This window comes from Styela clava, chromosome 14, assembly GCF_964204865.1.
Source record: "Styela clava chromosome 14, kaStyClav1.hap1.2, whole genome shotgun sequence".
Classification (NCBI taxonomy): domain Eukaryota; kingdom Metazoa; phylum Chordata; class Ascidiacea; order Stolidobranchia; family Styelidae; genus Styela; species Styela clava.
The window spans coordinates 8,661,344-8,682,466 of NC_135263.1; the positions used below are offsets into that span (position 1 = coordinate 8,661,344).

Below are 21,123 nucleotides of genomic sequence, written 5' to 3' on the forward strand. Positions count from 1 at the left end.
GAGACCTATAGTTTTGGATATTTTCACTAAAATAATTCTATTTTGGGTATGTTGCGCTAGCAAGTGCCACTTCGTCAGAATATTCGTCTTTTTGGCGTTTCTTTGTTGGTATCCATTTCTATACGGAGATGTGCGTGACAATATTGTTAAAATCAACCACAAGCGAAACATATTTTGTCAAAAGAACTGTCGGTCATGTAATGCCGGTCCAATCGACCTCTGCAAAAATACAGCTGGCATTTCACCGGTTTAGAAGATGTTGAGTTCAAATAAACTCCGCCGATACAACAAAAAAATCTTGGATAAATTTTAGTTATAAACTTTTTATTGACTCACCATAAGAATGTAATATTTACAACAATTACATAAAAACTAATAATATTGATTAATTTAGTATGAAAACTGGAACTAGAAAATAAATCGAAACTTATCTATGGCCCATGCTCATCTATTCTATTCGACAGTGAAACAGTATGTAGATACTTAGTGAATTAGAACTAAAATCAATCAAATATAAAACATTATGACAAGGTTGCGATAATATAAATTAATTGACGGGTCATAAAATGTATCGGCAACCACAGAAAAACATCAGTTGAACGCTAGAAGTCTTGAAGCAAGTTTGCAACCGAAGCTATAAATATGATAGTACAGAATTGTTACGTTTTTATCAGATTCACTTTGTTCCATTAAAAGGTTTACTATTCCAAATATCGCATCAAGTATTTCAGAAAATAATCTGTCAACATGTTGAAAAACTGGACTCATGCGTTAATGTATATTTTGTTAACGCTCAGCAATGACGAGTGGTAACTTTGCACCAGTCTGCGAACTTCCATAAATAGTTTCACATGCAATCCCTGGTACCGATAAGTATCGAGTTTGATAAAAATTAATACTTCACATCGCAACGAAACAATGTTAGATTCTTTGAACTTTACTCATGCTTGTTGGAACGAGGTTTCAATTGAACGATACATTATTGCTATTCACTCGATTATTCACTTACACAGATTATAAAAATTTAAAATTGGATGTAAATTAGTACGAAAACTAAAATTTTTGTTCTTGATAATTATGAAAGTCTGCATGATCATCTCCGTCCTCATCTTTGAGTCCAATTTCATCAAGAGACGGTGGAACAACTTCCAATAATTGTTGAAGAAAGATGGTTAAAGATTCTACAAGTAATAAAATACTATATATGAGATTTAAAGATATTACCTTGAAATATGTGATCAATTTAAGTGACACGGAAAATCATGTCTCAATTATTGAAAACCTTGGTCATTTATTTGTTTGTGTAATCTTCTATTCCATCTTTCGTTTGTACTTTTATTATTCAAATTATAATGCTGTCTAACCTTATCTTTATATTATAATTGTGTGTATCATGTTTGACAAATTTAAACTTACTCATAAAAGGAAGATGTTTTTTGTAGTAGATAACAGGAACATAGATAACAAATCCCAACAGAATAAAAATAGTTGCGTATAAATACTCCAATGCCGGATTGTCGATGATCGGGGCAACGATCAAGTAGAGAGAACAAAGGGTGCAAACTGCTGGGATCGCAATAAATACCTAGAAATAGAAAAAAAATCCTTTATTGGGTTCTCCCTGTGCAACAGGGAGCATAGATTTAAAATTATAAATTAATTCATCACGACGTTAATCTGTATTTTGAAGACATTTCATACGTTCAAACTGCAAGAAAGGGATTTTCCAACTTCACATTACTTACTCTGTATGGTCGGTGAAGATCAGGCAAACGATAACGTAGGACAATCACAGAAGCAAATGTAGCTCCGTAGAATATCCAGGCAGAGAAGGTGAAATAGTCGATCAGACTTTCAAATGTAGAACTGTTGGGGATTATCATGAGGAGAGCAATAAACGCCTGAATTATAAGTGTAAACAAAATTAAGAATTAAGATAATTATTCAGTTATAGGCAAACCTGTCCCTGATTAGCGTGACAGTAATAAAATATTATAGAGACAGATAAAGAATAAAGAGGAGGAGCTCACATTGAACATAGCTGCTGGAGAAGGTGTTATTCTTTCAACACTAATGTATGATAGAATCTTTGCCATGTGCCCATTCCTTGCTGCGGCGTAAGTGAGTCTGCGAATATATAGTATTTTTTTCAGTATCCAATTTATTTCATCTAGTCTGAAACAAGTTGAATCTAAACATAATTTACCTTGCGCCAGTGAATGCGCTTCCATTCGCTGCTCCGAAAGTTGAACAAGCAACAGCTAATGGTACAGTCCAAGCAAAAGATCCGAACACTCGGTCTCCAAAGGTCTGATATGAGCATATTAACACATAATACTTAATAGCTCTTAAGTTCGATATAATTCAAATTTTCAATACTCTCTCATATTCTATGTTGTGGGTACAAAAACTTCACTTGTACGTGCCATTCTATGCCTATATCGTGGGTTTCACTAGATAACATCGATAACCAGTTAGAATGTTAGTTCATGTGGATAAATAGCTTGTTTCGACCCCAAAAATGAATGTTTAATCCGAATGTATTTTTCATTCAAAACGTCCGATAATGTTATCTAAAAATAGATTAATGTACTAAAAGTAGATATGACAGGCCGATGATGACCTGACTGTAAGAGCATAGACTGATGGCTGCAAGTAATCGCTAATGACTATTGGTTTGCTCAAAACTTGAAGCACTTTGAATTAACGCTTTCAGCGAATCAACTTTGTAATTTTTAAGGCATGTACGTAACTTTGATATATATATATATATGCCCCCGGTGCCCAGTAAGTAAAAGTATCTTTCAAGAGTTTGTATTCATCAAAGTCCCAAAAGGATTCTACAATTCTAAGACACACACGGTATATTCAACACTACATACCACAGCTACTGCATTTGAAGCAAGCAATTCCGCAGGAGACATCGTCGTAAAATAAGCTATGTTGACGAGAATGTAGAGGATTGTCACCATCGGGATTCCTATGTAAACAGTGAGTGGAAAATTTCTGAAAGAAGAATGATAATAGATCAGTAGACTGGTGAACTAAGTAGTTTTCAGCAAAATGAATGCTGTACTAAAATACAGGTTTTATAAATGCGATTATGAGAAGAATCCAGCTCAGCTGCAATAGAAAATTAAATTAAGGTGTGCTGTGGTATAGCCGCCATATTCGGGTGCGTAGTCATTTTACGAGAATGTATGACAATACTTAAACAATGCTAATATTTGCTGCGCGAGATACATAGCGTTACCACTTATATGAAATTTACACCAATAAGAAAACATTGAACTATATAATATGTAGCATATGACATACTTCGGAGTTTTGTTTGTCATTTATAGATGATGGAAAGAAAAGATGTGTAATGGTATAGGCTCATATCGTTTACAATTTTATAAATTTTTCTTTTTCAGACGTATAACATGCAAACTTCGGACCTCCTGAAGTATGCGCACCAAGATGGCGCACAACCTGAACTTAGGTTGTGTACCAGGTTAAAATTCAGGTTATGCGACATCTCGGTGCGCATACTTCAGGGGCACCCAAACTTTTCATAGTTATAGTTTTCCCTATTTTCTATTATTCCCGAAATCATGTTTAACTACGATAATTGAACCCGTGTAGAATTGATATCATGGGTTGCACATGTATGTATGTTGACTCAGGAAGTTAGCATTTACCTTTCTGGATTTCTGATTTCTTCTGTAACAAAATTCAATTGATTCCTGGTTATAAAATTGACATTATGTTATTAGGGAATTACTACTGCTCATATTTAATGAAATGCACATTGCTTGCATTTAGATTACAACGAGAATAAACAGGAATCAGTAAAGCACAACCACCTTTTCGTTATTATCTGTCGAATTTGCGTCATAATGGTAAAATACTACAATGACCCAATAATTATTAATTTGAAATTAAACCTCAACCTTCCCCGAAAGGCGAACAAAGTCTTGACGCTTAAATTTTCCAAAGTGGTTATTCCAAAGTGATTTAACACAGGGAATACATTCTCGGATGTATACTCAGTCTGCTACTCAAAGTTTAAAAGACATCTCATTTGTGGCGCATTGCCGATATTTGAAAATTGTTAATTACAGCATAACGTTGGAATATATAGCATATCAACTCTTTTTTTAATTTTGTATCCGGCGTAATCAACTATATATATATGACTTTGTGATCGGCCAAAATTCCATCGATTCATAATTTTAATTTGAAGAGAATTGTAATATTTTACTTCCTATAAATCAAATATTTACCATCCATCATAAGACCAAAGTCCAGAATAAAATGCCAATGCAATAGCCGAAGCAGAAGTTGTGGTTCCTTCAAACGCATTTGTTAAATATTGAGTGTTTCCGTTTGCAATTTGAACAAATCCTCCGATAATAATGGCAGCTATAATCAATAGCTTTGCAGCCGTGAAAAAAATTTGAATGAAATTTGACGCTTTCACGCTGAAGCAATTGACTGTTGTGATGGTAACTGAAAACATAAGAGTAGATCTGACAGGAAATTCATGTGACCATGTGCCTTTGCTCATATGATCATCGATAAAATATTCTCACCCAAAACGCAAAAATCCAGATATTTCTCTCTAAGAGATTGGTAGAATTAATGTTATAAAAAACTTACGGATACATATTGCTGCCGCAAATTTTGTTGCACTATCCGGTGGCACACATCCGGGATAAAACGGTGCGGTAACGTATTGAGCAAATCCGATTGATATAATAGCAAATGAAGACGGCTTTGAGATGATAATTGAAGTCCAGGCGAATACAAATCCAATGGCTTCTCCATATGCTTCTTTCAGATAATTGTATTCACCTCCTGATTTCTTGATCATTAGCCCGAGTTCAATGTAGCTAATGGCGCCTGAACACACACATTTTTAATACCTTTTCCCAATAAAACATTCGGAACATAGTAAGCTATGTACAAACAACATTTTTTGAAAACATATGTACTATAGTTGTAAAGTACATGGGCTAGTTGTTTAAAATGACAATACTCGAATTTAATTATGAGTTGTGCTGTGCGAGACTAACTCCCTATCCTTTCTCTGTGTCTTTATGGTAGTAGATCCATATGCGTACAATGCAAGGATGCTGTAACCGAAATAAATAAGACTATACTATGCAATTCAAGAGTCCTTCTGCACACTATAGCACAAATTTATTTCAATGACCAAAGTCAGATGAAACGTTACATAAATACCTTCGAATTTGAACCGTCATTCCTACATGCCTTTCCTTTAAACTTATTTGAAACCTTTTAACTTATCGTTTAACTTTTACTATAAAAATTGATTTGGGGTAATTTCGGTAACCCTCGAATTTCTGGTTTAAATGCTAAAAAACCTACAAAACATTCCAAAGTCAATATTAATGATGGTAACATTTAAATATAAAATGCACCTACTCAGGGTAGCAAGAACTCCACAACCTGCCCAACAACAAAGACTTGCGCCAACAGATTCCGCGTTGGCAAGAATTGATTTTGGCGAAAGAAATATTCCTGAACCAATCATTGTACCAACAACAAGAGAGATTCCACCAATTACTCCTAGCTGAAAACAGAAGTAAAAACACAACGATCAAAAACAGAAAACAATAAAATGAATTCGGTTACACTAGCAAAATATATTGAAATAAAATTAGACTCAACCTCCTTTTTGAGCACAATTTTTTCCTGCTTCACTACTGAAATATCCTTGTCCAGACTAGAAAATCGTCTCTTACGTATTTCGGTTCCGTACTCCATATTTCCTTATTGTATATTCGGTAAACGCAATTACTACATAAAATAAGAGTAGCAGAATTTGGTAAAAAAAACTGTAAAAACAAAATTATAGGGATGACAAACAACAGCATAAATACAACAATATCCGCAACATTTACCCTATAAGCATTAACCTACCTAATTTGAATCCTGGTCATCTTACCTTTCTGTATTTTTATTAAATGGTACATTATTTTTAAAAATCGAAAAATGGGATTGAAATCATTATGGCGCCTTTAATACTAATAGTCGCAGCAACAAAACTTTACCGAAAAATGTTAATTTAACAAAACTTGCAGATATTATTGCATCGTTTCCTTTTGAACCATTGAATTTATTGTTCAAAACTTTTGTTTGCTTGCGTCAAATTTACACAAGAAACAGACCAAGAACAGGCACACAACAGGTCGTTAAAATTCCACGATTTGGTTTGGCGGGACAGATCAGCAATTGAAAGCATTCGACAGATTGAGGTGACGTAGAATGAACATGTTTACCGAGCAAGCCGTTACCTTCCATTATAACAAATGGCCATATAACGCTTTTTGAACAAGTCGATGCATCGGAAAACAAATACCCATCCTACTAATTCCATAAATTCCAACCATAAATAAATTAGCATCATTTTATGACATCACATCAATATTCCAAAGTCAGAGGTAGGTGCTTGTAAATATATAAATGGAAAAGAGAAAGAAAGGGGTAACCTTTCAATTTATAACAATTATCAATAGTCAAACAACGGTGGTTCCAATTCTCCAAGACGTTTTGAATCTGGTTCTCAATTTGTTAGGATGCATTTAAGACTGATTTTCGTTGATATATATAATTTGAAAAAGTTTAAAATTGTTGCTTATCGGGGTAAGAATCTATGATCAATACGACTCTATACAAACAATGTTGTGGAGCCTTTTCCCGTAATTCACGATATCATTATCTGATTATTGGCGACTTTAAGGTTAGACTCAATAATAATAACGTTTCTCGTATTTCTCTCACAACGATTTGCAAAATGTCACATTGGTTGACATAACGGCTGCAGACCTAAATGGGCGAAGAATATCATCAGGCGATAAATAGCAATATCGCGCCGTATAAGGCGACCAGTGCGTGTATTCGGAAAGTGGTGACAACTGGATTCACACCTTAACTGTGACGTCACTTTCTCACTATTGAGTTTTCAATATAAAACATGACAAAGTCTAAGAGTCAACAATCACTTCTATTTCAACGTTCTCAAGTTATATATCTATAAACAAATCAAACCAACAAAATGTCTGACGGGGAAGAAGATCAAACTGCAATTGTCTGCGACAACGGATCCGGATTGGTCAAATCAGGTTTTGCTGGAGATGACGCACCAAGAGCCGTGTTTCCTTCCATTGTGGGGAGACCAAGACATCAAGGTGTAATGGTAGGAATGGGACAGAAAGACAGCTATGTTGGAGACGAGGCTCAAAGCAAAAGAGGAATTTTGACTCTCAAATATCCCATCGAACACGGAATCATTACCAACTGGGATGACATGGAAAAGATCTGGCATCACACCATGTATAATGAACTCCGAGTCGCTCCCGAAGAACACCCAACTTTACTCACTGAAGCTCCACTCAATCCTAAAGCTAATCGTGAAAAGATGACTCAAATTATGTTTGAAACTTTCAATGTCCCAGCAATGTACGTTGCCATCCAAGCTGTGCTCTCACTTTACGCATCAGGCAGAACCACCGGTAAGTCTTTCTCTTTCCAAATATCACATGTCTATTTGTATATCGGTATATATATATCAGTATAAACAGAGAAAAGACAATTCTTCTGTTTCAATTTGTCTAATTGTAGATGATCCTTTTTCTAATTGTTTTTTTTTCTTCTTTTCTTCCAGGAATTGTCATGGATGCAGGCGACGGTGTATCTCATAACGTACCAATATACGAGGGTTATGCTCTTCCTCACGCAATTGCTAGATTGGATTTGGCTGGTCGTGATCTCACTGACTATTTGATGAAAATTCTCACTGAGAGAGGATATTCTTTTGTCACAACTGCAGAACGAGAAATAGTTCGTGATATTAAAGAAAAACTGTGCTATGTTGCTCTTGACTTTGAACAAGAAATGGCAACAGCTGCTTCATCAACATCACTAGAAAAAAGCTATGAACTTCCTGACGGACAAGTGATCACAATTGGAAATGAAAGATTCCGTTGTCCAGAAACCCTCTTCCAGCCTTCATTCATCGGTGAGGAAATATTGTCCGTAAAAACACTTGTCTGAAATACCCAAATATTTACAAACTACTGAACGAAGTATTTGATACGATTAAAGTCAACATAAGTCATCCACAGATTTGATTAATTCTTTGGCTCATGAAAGCAATTGATTTAAATTGAATTTATTGTTACAAAGCATTTTACGATCGGCGCGGCGCCTGACGTACAATTCGCAACCATTTTAAAGCTGTCTAGTTTAAGTTCATTCGTTTTCAATTTGAATCTACTATATTCGTTGATTCATTTAAATCAAAATATTTATTACCACAGGAATGGAATCCGCCGGCATTCACGAAACAACCTACAACTCCATTATGAAGTGTGACATTGACATTCGCAAGGACTTGTACGCTAACAACGTTCTCTCTGGTGGAACCACAATGTATCCTGGTATTGCTGATCGTATGCAGAAAGAAATCACTGCCCTTGCACCAAGCACTATGAAAATCAAAATCATCGCTCCACCAGAAAGAAAATATTCAGTCTGGATCGGAGGATCAATCTTGGCTTCTCTCTCAACTTTCCAACAAATGTGGATATCAAAGCAAGAATATGACGAGGCTGGACCTTCCATCGTTCACAGAAAATGCTTTTAAATAATCTTTAACAAAGACCTTCTCACGATAATTATGATAAATAAATAATAATACTGCAAACCATTTGTTTATTGAATACAGTTTTGGGCACTGGGTTCTTTTAAGACATTGTCATTTTTAATAATACTCACCTACTGCAGTCAGTAGTTGATCTGCATCAACTATGGGCGCAAGGCATAATAGTCGTAATACTGTACTAATAGTAACGTAAATAGTCGTTATCAAGCAAATATTTGACTGTTTACATGAAAAAAATTAACAATAAAAAAAATGACAGCGGTAATCTCAAGAGAACAAAATTTTGCGGCCGTGTGACCTTGGCTTTAACAAAAAATTGACAATCGTTAATGATGAACTTTTCAAACGAAAAAGATGCCTTATTCAAAAAAGAACCACTTTGTATGACTTAAGCGCTAGAATGAATTATAACGACATAAATGCGACTTTGTATAACTTTTCAAAAATAACTCTCATTTAAAGGAAAAATACCAATCCATATTCTGTAAAAGACAAGTTTGCTGTTGGAATTACATAACAACCTGAATAACTTATATATGCCAGTTATGATATTAACCTCCCGCAAAGTTTATTGATTTGAATCTCGCACGAGTCAACAAATTCAGAAATCACAAAGAACAGCAAACCCACATATATATCACTACAAGCGCATCGTGTAGTTTTGTTGACAAATCAATGCATTTCGTTTGCACAAATATTTGATATTCACCACAATTAATGCGTCATACGTTTTTACAGGTGGTAATATATATATTGGATTTACCGATACCTTGAAGTAATCTGACAAACACGTTATAAGAATGCAAATATTGATCCGTAAGTTTAGGATATAGCTAGATACAGGTTTGTTAATATTTTAACTCAAAATGATGAATACTTACTACAAAATGCATGTAGTTTGAAAGTGATTACCAACAGTGTGTGTCGATTGCCTCGTGCTGGCACCACTTCATTGAATTGAATGTTATAAATGTGAAAACTTTTTTTACAATCAGCAGCCATCCATCAAACAAAGCCCTTTGCAATATTTTTGTGAACTAATATAGAATCACTTTTTCTTTCGATCGCTAACTGTCTGGCGTCACATATATACTACTCGGGGCATTGAAAATTGCAGAGAATTTATTCAAAGTGAATCGCAAATTTTCCTGAAAACAGAAAAACATCTATAGCCATGTCTAATATATATATGAATGAATTTTAAGATATATTTTTCTAATGTTCCTATATTCAAACTCGTGAATAAGACTTATACATGTAGCGTGGATGATGATATTATGTAGCTTCGAAATGTGTTGCAAATACGGTCGAATACATCTTCAACAAAAGACGCCTTCAAGTATTGTTTTAAGTATTACTTATCTATCATAACAACGGTATATTCTTTCGTTTATATTTAGGTCTCAAGTTGATACTTCATTTCGAGCGATTTTTCGCTTCTAGTGAGGCATCACCGTGACAAACAATTAGTTGCTGTTCCTATGAGAAGATAAATTATTTCCTCCCCCTTTTTTAATAACAAATTTCGCAAAGAATAGTCACGAATACGTTAGCTAATGACGATTTCCCAATGAGAAAACCAATTACTTCTTCATAAATTATCTTTCTTTAAATAAGTTTTCTCAATCAGAGATCGCAATGACTTGACTGACCGTGAACAGAAATACCGACGGAATAATAATTAACAAGCGACCATTTAATGTCTATAATATACAATTCTTTCAACAACACTGCAAACTGCCAACAAATTTAATTGTTATACAATTCATAGTATGGCAGTATTCAATGTGAACAACAAGCCACACAAGTCTCACATGATTTATTGCAGTCATAAGCAAACACATTGCGTTACAACAAATACTAACAATACGCCTCCATTAAATTTAGTTTAGTGAATGACCACGCAGAATTACCCAACAGAAGAATGAGAGGTATCATTGGAACAATATGTATTTTAAAACTTTACTGCCATGTCATCGACTGCTTAACAACTTGCGCTAACGTTACAAATATTTTACTGTAATCTGTTTAGACAAGTGGTTTAATAGTAGCCTCTTATAAGAGAACAAAATTAAAATTTATCTCCCATCGTAATTCAATAAGTACATCCTATCTAATAATATATGGATTGTAGGAGAACTATCAATGAATCAAATCGACTTCGTTTGGGCAATTTGATTCATTAATTCTGCATCAGACAAAAATAGACAACAGGTCATTTGGAAGCTTTCATTTTTCTTCAGCTATCGATTCCGTGAGACACTGTAACACAATTGTCTGCCTGTCTGTAAGTTAAGGATAGAAAGTTTAACTATTGTGTTGGTAACAATGACGCCGTATTTGATGGTGAGACAGGCCTCTAAATATTCACTATAAATAATCCCACGACCGTTCAAGCTATTAATGATGCATGTCTATGTATCTCAAAGCTCCAAGTAACGATTTTACATTTTCAAAATACTGTATAGATAATACAAATAGATCAATACATCGAAAATTATCTGCGCTTTCGATTGATTCAAACTTAGAAATATCTGATCGTGAAGATATTCAAACTTACACTAGATATTGTTAATTTGACATATACATGTATATAGTTCATTCCATCCCATTTGAAATATACATTCAATATACACTTACCGATTATTCTTTTTAGAACGGAATGCTTCGGCAGAACCACAAATATATAATATATAGGTACAGCAGACAGTACAACTCCAAGTCCTATCCCACTTTCTTCAGGTGCTTGGAAGAATGACATTATTCCAGTTATCAAGCACACAAGAACAGCCGTAATGGGAATGATCAGTGGTAGCTAAAAAGACATATTTTGTAGTAGAAAAGGTATAATAAACTATGCTTAAAATAGCCCTCGAAAAGCTTTCAAAATATTTGAAAATACATTTCAACATTTTACCTTGAACGAATGGTTCGATCTTGGATTCTTTATCCGTAAGACGATTAATCCCAATATAGCGAATCCCATCGCAAAGAAATAGACAAAATTAGTGTAGTTGATCAAAGCGAATACATCATCAGTCACCATGTACAATACTGTTAATATACTCTTAAAACAAAAATATTTTTACATATTAGTCAAAATTTTGGCGCAAGCGATTGAAATTTGAATACAAAAAAAAAAAAGATTAGGATAGAGGAATATTATCTTATATTAAAATTAAAAAGTTCTAAATTAAGAACCTGCATACCGTTAGCACGATGCTTGATATTGGTGCAGTACTTCGTACGTTTATCATTGCTAAAATTGCAGGTAGATGTCCGTTACATGCTCCAACAAAGAAAAATCTGAAAAGCATTGCAAATATTGTGGAAATTTAAATTTTCTCTCATGCTTTAATCCAAAGAAAAAATATAAAATTACGAGCTTGAAATTTTGAAAGCAAAAAATTATTTATGAGTATCAGTATATAACACAACTGAGAGCCAGAGTACATCGTGATAAAAGGACTAATACTTGAATCTGATTCGCCAAAAAAATGTCGAAACTTTCAATGTCTTTTAACATGTTAAATGCGGATGCTTCATTGAAGCGCATGTTTTTTCAAGTATATATTGAAAAATATATACCTGGATGCTGTAAATAACGATCCGTTGATACCACCGAAGCAGCACAGTGCCACACAAATCGGAATTATGAAACTGTATTTTCCCAGAACAAGATCGCCAAACAGCTGTAGAAATCCAAAAAATATAGCGGGACTTTGATAGTTTAATGGGTCAGTCAAGATGGCTGAAGTGTTCAAAAATGATGCTATAACCAAGTTCAATTCTAGACTGAAGAGATAAACTCGAAACAAGCTACGACACAGAGACGAAAAAACTGATATAACTCAATACAGCATCGTTTATCATCGTTTTCGCTCCTGTTATGCAGGACCAGGACAATGACTGGAGGTGAGCTATCTATCATAGTGTTTGAAAAACAACCAAATATCAGGATTCCTATTCTAACAACTCTTTATAGAATACCAACAATCGGAAAGCGTATGGAGATTGCTAAGATGAAAAAAATAAAATCTAAAAGAGACTCACAACAGCCGTTGCCTCTTCGCTCTCCATCTTACTTGGTGAAAGTAAAGTAAAATAAGATACATTTACCGCGACGTATAAAACAGTTGCAGAAGTTACGGATAATATTATAGATATTGGAAGGTTTCTAAACATGAAAAGATATAATTAATCATCTAAAAGCAGCCGGTTGTATAAGATATTGCAACATAATGAAAACGTGGCTCTTTTTAGTCAACAATATTTATATAGGAACTATGTTTATTTGCCAAGCAATTTCCAGTTGTACGATGCTTGGTTTGAAAGAATTCGTGATATTTTGATTTGGAATTACATGGAATAGATAAACAATAGCGAACCCTAAAATATCTGATTTGTGACGTCAAATATAATCTGAAGCGATGAACATAATCTATATACAACTATTTTACATAAATCCATGATTTCTGCAGTTCGATAATTACAAAAATCAACATCACCTGGAAGGATTTTTCACTTCATCAACCACATTATTCAGTTCGTTCCTGAATTAAAAAAAATCAAATAATAGAAAACGAAATATAAAGGACATACAAACCCAATAACTATAGGTCTTACCAGCCTGAAAACGCCCATAAACCGGCATACACCGCCATGATAATTTTTCCAGGATCTAGTACGCTATCTTTGAATACAGCATCTCTGCGAAAGTTCTCAACGTGACCTGGAATAGATATATATCGTGACGTAACAACTTATAAAAAATCATGAGTAGGCAGCCTTTTGAGCTTAAAGATCTATCGAAAACCCAACTGAAGCATCCCGATCATTCGATCGTACCCTGGATACTCATCGTCGACCATGCACTAAAATAGAAAACAACTGATACCGGCGATGTTGTTTGCAAACAAACCCAACATTCTGTAATTTTCAGTTTCATTTTTTATATTTACAGTATAAAGACAGTATACTACTACTATTGGTTTGAAATTTACAACGTAAACTATTCGGTTAGTTGTGAAAAAAACGTGTTTTATTTTAATCTCAACCGTTAGACGCCTATTTACGAAAATACACTTAAAATAAGCTATAAAATAATACTTTTCTTCATTAATTGCTGTTGCAGTGTTTCATCACGTCTGCTTCATGAACAATATTTTATAACATTGATAACATGTGGCCGCTTAATTAACAAGATTCTTACGTTTATTTTCTTAAACAACTGGACGGTCATCCCTTCATTTGATCAATGAATTTAAGGCTTTACTTCTTACCTTTTGCTATCTCAACAGCTCCGAGGATCACTATCAGCATGAGTGCAGCAACTTTGCCAATAGTAAAAACAGTTTGAATTCTGGTCGCCCATTTTACGCTAGAACAGTTGATCCAGGTCAGAAAACCTGCAAATGCAAGTTTACTTGCAGAAAAACTACGATATCGAATGTTGCACATTTCCTCTCCTCACAAATGGTCATTCAGGTACAGAAAGCCACTCTAAGGTAATAGTTGCAAGAATTCCGGTTTACACTACGATGGCGCCTCTGCTACGCTAATATTCTCAAGCAAAGTTGTCAGCAACTGATGAGAACAAACTATAATATACATTATCCAAGTACAGAAGTACAGCAGTGTAAACTGTAAACTATGCATTCATTTTTAAATAACGTTTCAAGGACTAAAACAAAGTAAAATATACCGACCAATTGATGACATTCCAAGAAGTTTTATTGCCAACGATGGGGGGTCTGAGCCGTCTGTATAAAATGGATACAATGCATAATATGCCATGGTAAGAGCAATTATGGCATGACCGGCAGGACGAACAACGATCATCTCAATCCAAAGTCTGCAAAAGAGTAAACATTGTTAAATGGTGAAAGGTATTTATCAAAATTCTTGATATTCTAGAATCTAGATTCTAGACTCTAGGTCTAGACTAGAGAATGGCTAGTAGCACATGGCAATACGTGAAATTATCACAACGGTTGGGCAGTTGCCAAACTTTTAACAACATGGAATATTTATTTAATCATCTGTATTCAATTACATCAGGGTACAAAATGTTCAAATTTTAAAATGACCGAAATATGTGAAATAATCGTGCAATTTCAAATCTTAACATTGCGTTACGTTGAAGCTACGTAATATCAAATCTGTCGCATTGTGAACAGATTGTGAAGATTTGGAACATGTGTATCTATTTGCAGACAGGCTTAAGATGTGATTAAGGGCACGACTTTGATCAATTTTATATTGCTTCCGTTGGAGGAAGCGCTTGTGCCAGAACGGTTTAGCCATATAGGATTCATTCGATCGGAGTTGGAATTGTGAATCTTGAACTGTGCAAGCTGGTAAATTGAGGCAAAAATTATGCCGCATAAAAGGCAGGTGTATGTGAGATAATAATGAATATAGAAGTTGGAGGCGCAGAGGAATATTTGAATAATACTATTCGTTTGCTGTTAGTTTCACCGCTGTATCGGATGCGATAACTAAATCGAGGGACCTATATCTAGCTTATTTGTTGTTTCTTATACTATTTTGTCTGCTTTATCGGAATTTTAATACGCTCATTAAGCGGCAGAAGTTTCCGTGTTTCATAAATGTTGAATAATTCCAAGAATACGGAGTAGTTAATTTTTGCAATCCTGGCAATAAGACATCTAGGGTGTCGGGCATGTGTGAAAATGTTCTTCCCAAATGGGGATTTTGAAATGTTGATTTTGAATTGTTCAGGTCAAATGACCCTTCAATCGAGTCATGGCAATTGATTCGGTAAATGATTCATGTGTCACTATTAATGCAGGACTAAATAATAATTATTGTTGGTATAAATGGTAATCGGGATATATATAACTAATTTTGAATATTTGTCTATTTCAGCTAAGCTGGATGGAAAATCTAATAAAACTCGTGAAATGTGTCTTTCTCGTCATTCTGTTCGTATCCGAAAGTAAAAACGCAGAACAAAAAGAACTTATTAACACATCACAATGGGTTGTCACGAAAAAATATCAAATGAGTGGGGATGAATTCGTTCGACTCTTTTTTGAAAAAGGGAAGATTCTCCGTATAACTGATAACCATCGAGAGTGGGATTTATATAACTACTGGTGGCAAGATCATCCAAATTTAACTAAAATTGAAGTGGGAAATCATAATGCAGAATTTGGAGACGTCGTTTCGCACATATCTCTAGCTAACTTGAAGTCGTCAAAGAATCAAATCAGTTTTGAACACGAAATAACAGGTAATCAGGATGTTTTGGTGGAATCTGTACTCATTCCTGTCACGATTCTATCTTGCAAAGATTTGTACCTGAGGTTTAAAGACACTTTAAAATATTCATTGTTTTATGCTGATGGTCAAATGACAAATTTCGGACATTTTAGTAGAAGTACATATGTTATGATCATTTCTGGGGAATGGGAGGTTTTTATTGAAGATGAACGCGTGATGTTCAGGCATGGTGAATTGCTCTACATACCGAAAAACTTTAAAATACAGAAATCTTACACAAAGGGAAAATTTCTAGCTATTGTCATAACTTGGGATCAATTCAAGCAAGGGGAAAATGAAACGACTATAAACTGCAACCCTGTAACGCTGCAAAGCGCTCAAGTTAAACGTGGTTGGAGTAGAATTACGTCGATTTCAGCACAAGCAAATAGCACAAAGTTGAATACTGGATATACCATTCCTCCGATAGGTCTTGGGACATATAAACTTGGACCAAAAACTTACGACACTATTGGGCGCGCGTTACGCATTGGCTATAGAATGATTGATGCTTCGAAAGATTACTTTGCAGCCCATGATCAAGATGATTCAGTAGTACGAGAAATTGGCAAGGCAATTGAAGAGAGCAAACTCTCAAGAGAAGACATTTTTCTTTCAAAAAGTATTCTTCTGGGTACAACTAGCGAAGAAATCTATGAATTGATTCAAGATTCGTTGAACAATCTGAAGTCATCTTATATGGACTTACTGATGATTGAACTTCCGTTTCGCGATCATGAAGACAATATCCCTTTGCCAGAAAGTCTCTGGAAGGTTTGGCATCACTTGAAAAAATTTCAGAAATCTGGCGTAATTCGCAGCTTAGGAATACGCAATGTAAAAGATCACAACGAACTTTCTTCAATACTCGCTGTGACTGGAAAATCCTTATCGGTTGTACAGAATTGGTTTGACCTGTTTCGCCAAGATAATAAAGTGAGGCAGGAATGTAGAAAGAACAATATAACCTATATGGGATACGGTATTATGGGATTCAGAAGAATGATCTTAGAAGATGTAAGTTTAAATATTTAACACCACTTTAAGGAGAAATGAATTGGCTATTCAAGTGGATATGTAATTATCCGCTAAAGTCTGGCTCTGGTAAGTTTAATCTGCATCACACTTTTGTGAGACACATTAAAATCGTCATAGTTAATTTAGTTTGCATATTTTGATTTTGTCACCGAACGCAAATTCCTCATTTGACGAGCTATATAAGCCGACGCAATTGTTTGAAATCTACAAAACCTAACTCTGTGATTCAAGTTTTGCATTAAGTTATTGTTCCTATTTCAAACAAAATATTAAATTGTTTTTAGACATCGGTGAACAGAATTATAGAAAACCCAGTTGTGACGCAGTTAGCTCTTGGGCGAGACATTCCACGTGGTTCGTTACTTCTTCGATGGGCTATGGAAAGAGGAGTCGTAGTCACACCGTCCAGTAGTGATGAATATCATTTAGAAAGCAACTTCTATAGCAGGCAACTCGGAATAAGAGAGGATTCTTATATTGAACTTGATAACATAGAGAAAACGGCAGAAAGTGAAATGAACGAAGAAGACGAAACCGCTCTAACGGTAGAAGTGGAAAACATAAACCCAAAAGAGGAATTGTAGTCTAGACACTAATCACAGATTTAAAAATTACTGTCCCAATATAACTTCTTTGTCAGCTGAGCAAAACGATATCTTACAAGAATGCAATATATCTTTAAGATCTCAATAATATTTTATTGAGATTGCATAAATATATTTCATCAAATCTATAGAAATCTGCAATTTACTTTATTAGTGTTATTGTGTGTATCAGAATGGTTTAAAGAAATAGATTAAAAAGAATGAATAAAGTTTCTGATTTTTCGTCAAAAAATCTGTTTTTCCATATTCATACGACTTTACGTGTGACAAGATTTAGAAGGTTTTATCTTTAAATTGTGTTCAATTGGAATGTTATGCTATGATTTAACAAAGAACCCTTCGCGAACCTATAGTTGCATACGATGCATTGTAAAAAAACGTTCCTCACCTCATGAAAGCCCATAAAGGCCCAAAAATTTCCAGCAAATATGTGTAATCCCCTCCTGATTTGGGTATAAGTATTCCGAGCTCAGCAAAACAGAGCGCCCCTATGGTCGAAAATAATCCACACATTGTCCAGATAATTAAAGCTTCGCCAACCGATCCACTGTTTTGAACGACACCTTTACATATATATACAAAAACTCGTAAATTTTCCACCGCGTTTTTTCTGGCGTCCAGTATTGATCGGAATGTATTTCAGCGAATAACTAAGATTGAATTCACTAGAATATCCTCAAATGGCACGAAACAGATTACTATTTACCTCATCCATAGATTTGAACAATTATACTCTGGTATTGTATTTATATTATAGCAAATAATATCGTCCTACCCGCTGGAGATATAAAAATCCCGGATCCGACGATAATCCCAAGCACAATGCTTACAGCTCCAGGTATTCCCAGTGTTCTTCTGAGTTTCACTTTGTCTTCATCATTTAATAAATTTCTGATAGAGCATAAAAACATATACATCGAGATAAATGGTCAGACTCGCCATGTAGATAACTTTTAATTAACTAATGTATCAAGTTGAATAATGACGACTAGGTATATATATATATTATAACTGTCTGAATTGACGATACTCTGCATCAATTACAATTTGACATCGCCCCAATTCGGGAATCAACGAAAGTTTAGTCAAGGAAATATAACCATTGCTTACATTTCTTCGGTTATCCACGGATTACTTTTTGGATCTGGAGTCTTATTTGTGACTCCCGCGTCATCCGCTTCTACATTGCCTAAATATTCGACATTGGCAGGCGTTTCCAGCAAAGGTTCAATGTCTTCAAATTCATCGTGGCATGTAACTGTTTTCCAATCAGACATTTGAAAATATTTTGAAATACACCTAAATCTCAAATTGCTAAACAAATAACCAGTTTAACACTTATATTGGTTTGGCAAATTTTTAAAATTACCCACCAGTATAGTAGGTGACATCTTACAGATTAAGAACGTGATTTCCAGGACCATGGCCAATAGTAGATCAGAGAGTTTCTGAAACTATCATAACCGCAATAAACCAATGCAACCATCGTCGTTTGGCTGCGGTGGAGGGTTATCTGCTAGTGTGACATCAACAAATTTTCTCAATCAAATACTGATTTATTTGTTTGTCAACAATCAATTACGATTTGATTGACAGTTTCATTTAGTAGTCGTAGAATGTAGACAGCGTAAATATCACATGTCATCTAAAACTGCGCGATTGAGTCATCAAGAATTTTTTCTCTTTTTACTCTTTTAGGCCTCTACTTAGTTTTTGATATTTTTATGTAAGAAAAGTTATGGGGTGATTTTGTTTTTTAGAGAGAAACCATTTTATTGTATTGTTTTTCTTCAATCCGTTACATACAAAAACTTTTTATGTGGCTAGTATTTCGGTATCTTCATTTTCACGTTATTAAACTGGAGACATCTCTAGATATCTAGGGTCAAACACTTAAGTAGAATTGGAACATTAATCTTTAAGTGTTTTGTTAAGAGTGCCCGTGATTTGTCAGAAATTTGGAAAGTTGACTGATATGCACCCGTACCACAATGACTCGTTCCGGAAACCGTCAACAAGAGCTGAGAGGAACATCTCACAGTTGATTACAAATTGTTCCTTGTTCACCCAACAAACTTCTCAGTCAAGTGTGATTTCCCATAGTTCACAAACCATATTTCGCCTGCAAACTACGCATGCTCGCCACGTCCATTGGCCATCGTATTTTAACCATACTACAGATATATCTATCCACTATAGGGCGCTACAAATTCATCATTCTTGAAAAAACAATATTTGTTTCAACGGCAGTTATTGCAGTTAAATTATAAGTAAATAAATATAAAAAAAATATAGAGTAAACAAGAGAGCTGTGCTCAAGTATGTCGACACGGAGGGCAAATCTAACTATTTTAGCGTCAATTTCCCAAAAATCATATGCGATAACGTACCAGTAGCCGTATCGGGACAACTCGACTATACACGGAAGAACCATCACAGGCAACGGTACAGGGACTGTCATAGCTTTGCTAGGTTCTGTGACGATGATCCATTCTTCATGATTCGGTTTCGCCGTGAATTAAAATACCAACTGATTTGAGTCACTTCCGTATTACCAGATCAGGCACCGCAGTCTAAACTTCCCACATTCACTAAGCACGAGATCCGCCGACGTTCGCTGAGCAGGAGACTCGTTGATATGCATTCGCAGAACCGCCACGAGGTGCGCAAATTTCAATGACCACTCCGTGTCCAATAAACAAGGCTGAACCGTGAAAGAGAAAACTTTGAAGCATCCCTGCGTGATAATTCAATGGTTTACCAACGTAGATCGTGAATGTTTAATTTAATCGAACACAATCAGCTAGTGTCTGTATTCTCGCCAAACGTCTTGGAGTATAAAAATTTGTATATCAACACTTGCGCCATTTTTATATATAATAATAATAATATAGTTTCCGTTCACCACTTTGTCACAATGATTGCACGAACTGCAATCGATCTCAATTGCTCAGTCGAATAAAAAGTTTGATCAAGTGTTTCTCCATACTTGATGTAGAGTGAACTTGGAAAAAAAATATTTTGAGATTTAATTAGAGAAGCTAGTGGTGATTTTCACACTGGGAAAGTGCCGTTACATGTTCATGTTGATCATGCTCTATGCTAAACTATTATTGAAATGTTCTGTCATGCTGTGGATTGGAAAAGTCCTAGAGGTTGCAGAAGGACAAAATTGCACTAATACAACTGATCGATGTTTTTATAACAACCACACATTCATTTCTGAAGCATGGAATTATCAATCGTAGGTTAATTGATTTATTATTAAATATGACGTGATCCGTCAAATAGAACGGAAATGGAAAATAATTTTTATTGCCACCATAACATCCGGCGGGCAATATCATTAGCTTTTCAATTCTCTGTAACATGTTCTGATTTATAACTGAGCAAAGACTGGAAACAACAGAACAGTTTTTAATAACGTAAAAACGTCATTTACTGATAACGACACAACTTGCAATTTTGTTGAGAAATTACGTATGTCTAGCACTGCATGTTGTTTTGGTACATCAACAA

At 34.9% G+C, this 21,123-nt stretch overlaps 3 protein-coding genes across 5 annotated transcripts; 2 read left to right on the forward strand and 1 right to left on the reverse strand.

Annotated features, from left to right (window-relative positions):
• Window positions 1–307: 307 nt before the first annotated feature.
• LOC144432048 (uncharacterized) lies at window positions 308–19,312 on the reverse strand. The gene is made up of 23 exons (XM_078120062.1): window positions 18,715–19,312; window positions 18,380–18,495; window positions 17,993–18,167; window positions 14,383–14,528; window positions 13,957–14,082; window positions 13,301–13,406; window positions 13,183–13,227; window positions 12,728–12,851; window positions 12,263–12,366; window positions 11,884–11,980; window positions 11,592–11,741; window positions 11,315–11,489; window positions 5,680–5,780; window positions 5,434–5,581; window positions 4,645–4,887; window positions 4,269–4,494; window positions 3,684–3,728; window positions 2,883–3,006; window positions 2,207–2,310; window positions 2,031–2,127; window positions 1,746–1,901; window positions 1,417–1,585; window positions 308–1,181 (listed from the first exon to the last, which is right to left on the reverse strand). Exons 1-23 carry the CDS (start codon window positions 18,879–18,881, stop codon window positions 1,054–1,056), a joined length of 3,072 nt encoding a protein of 1,023 aa, XP_077976188.1. The 5' UTR covers window positions 18,882–19,312; the 3' UTR covers window positions 308–1,053.
• On the forward strand, window positions 7,013–8,716 carry LOC144431947 (actin, muscle). Its single transcript, XM_078119782.1, has 3 exons — window positions 7,013–7,523; window positions 7,676–8,029; window positions 8,331–8,716. The coding sequence occupies exons 1-3, from the start codon at window positions 7,067–7,069 to the stop codon at window positions 8,654–8,656; spliced, it is 1,137 nt and encodes a 378-aa protein (XP_077975908.1). The 5' UTR covers window positions 7,013–7,066; the 3' UTR covers window positions 8,657–8,716.
• On the forward strand, window positions 14,547–17,954 carry LOC120340735 (uncharacterized). 3 transcript variants are annotated; one of them, XM_078119781.1, is made up of 3 exons: window positions 14,547–14,562; window positions 15,566–16,978; window positions 17,284–17,954. In XM_078119781.1, exons 2-3 carry the CDS (start codon window positions 15,575–15,577, stop codon window positions 17,581–17,583), a joined length of 1,704 nt encoding a protein of 567 aa, XP_077975907.1. In that variant the 5' UTR covers window positions 14,547–14,562; window positions 15,566–15,574; the 3' UTR covers window positions 17,584–17,954. The 3 variants fall into 3 exon arrangements, 2 of the variants coding, with proteins under 2 accessions (XP_077975907.1, XP_077975906.1); XR_013480291.1 differs by lacking the exon at window positions 14,547–14,562 and adding an exon at window positions 14,855–15,457 and having other exon boundaries at window positions 15,566–17,065; window positions 17,284–17,422; XM_078119780.1 differs by lacking the exon at window positions 14,547–14,562 and adding an exon at window positions 14,867–15,457.
• Window positions 19,313–21,123: the final 1,811 nt, after the last annotated feature.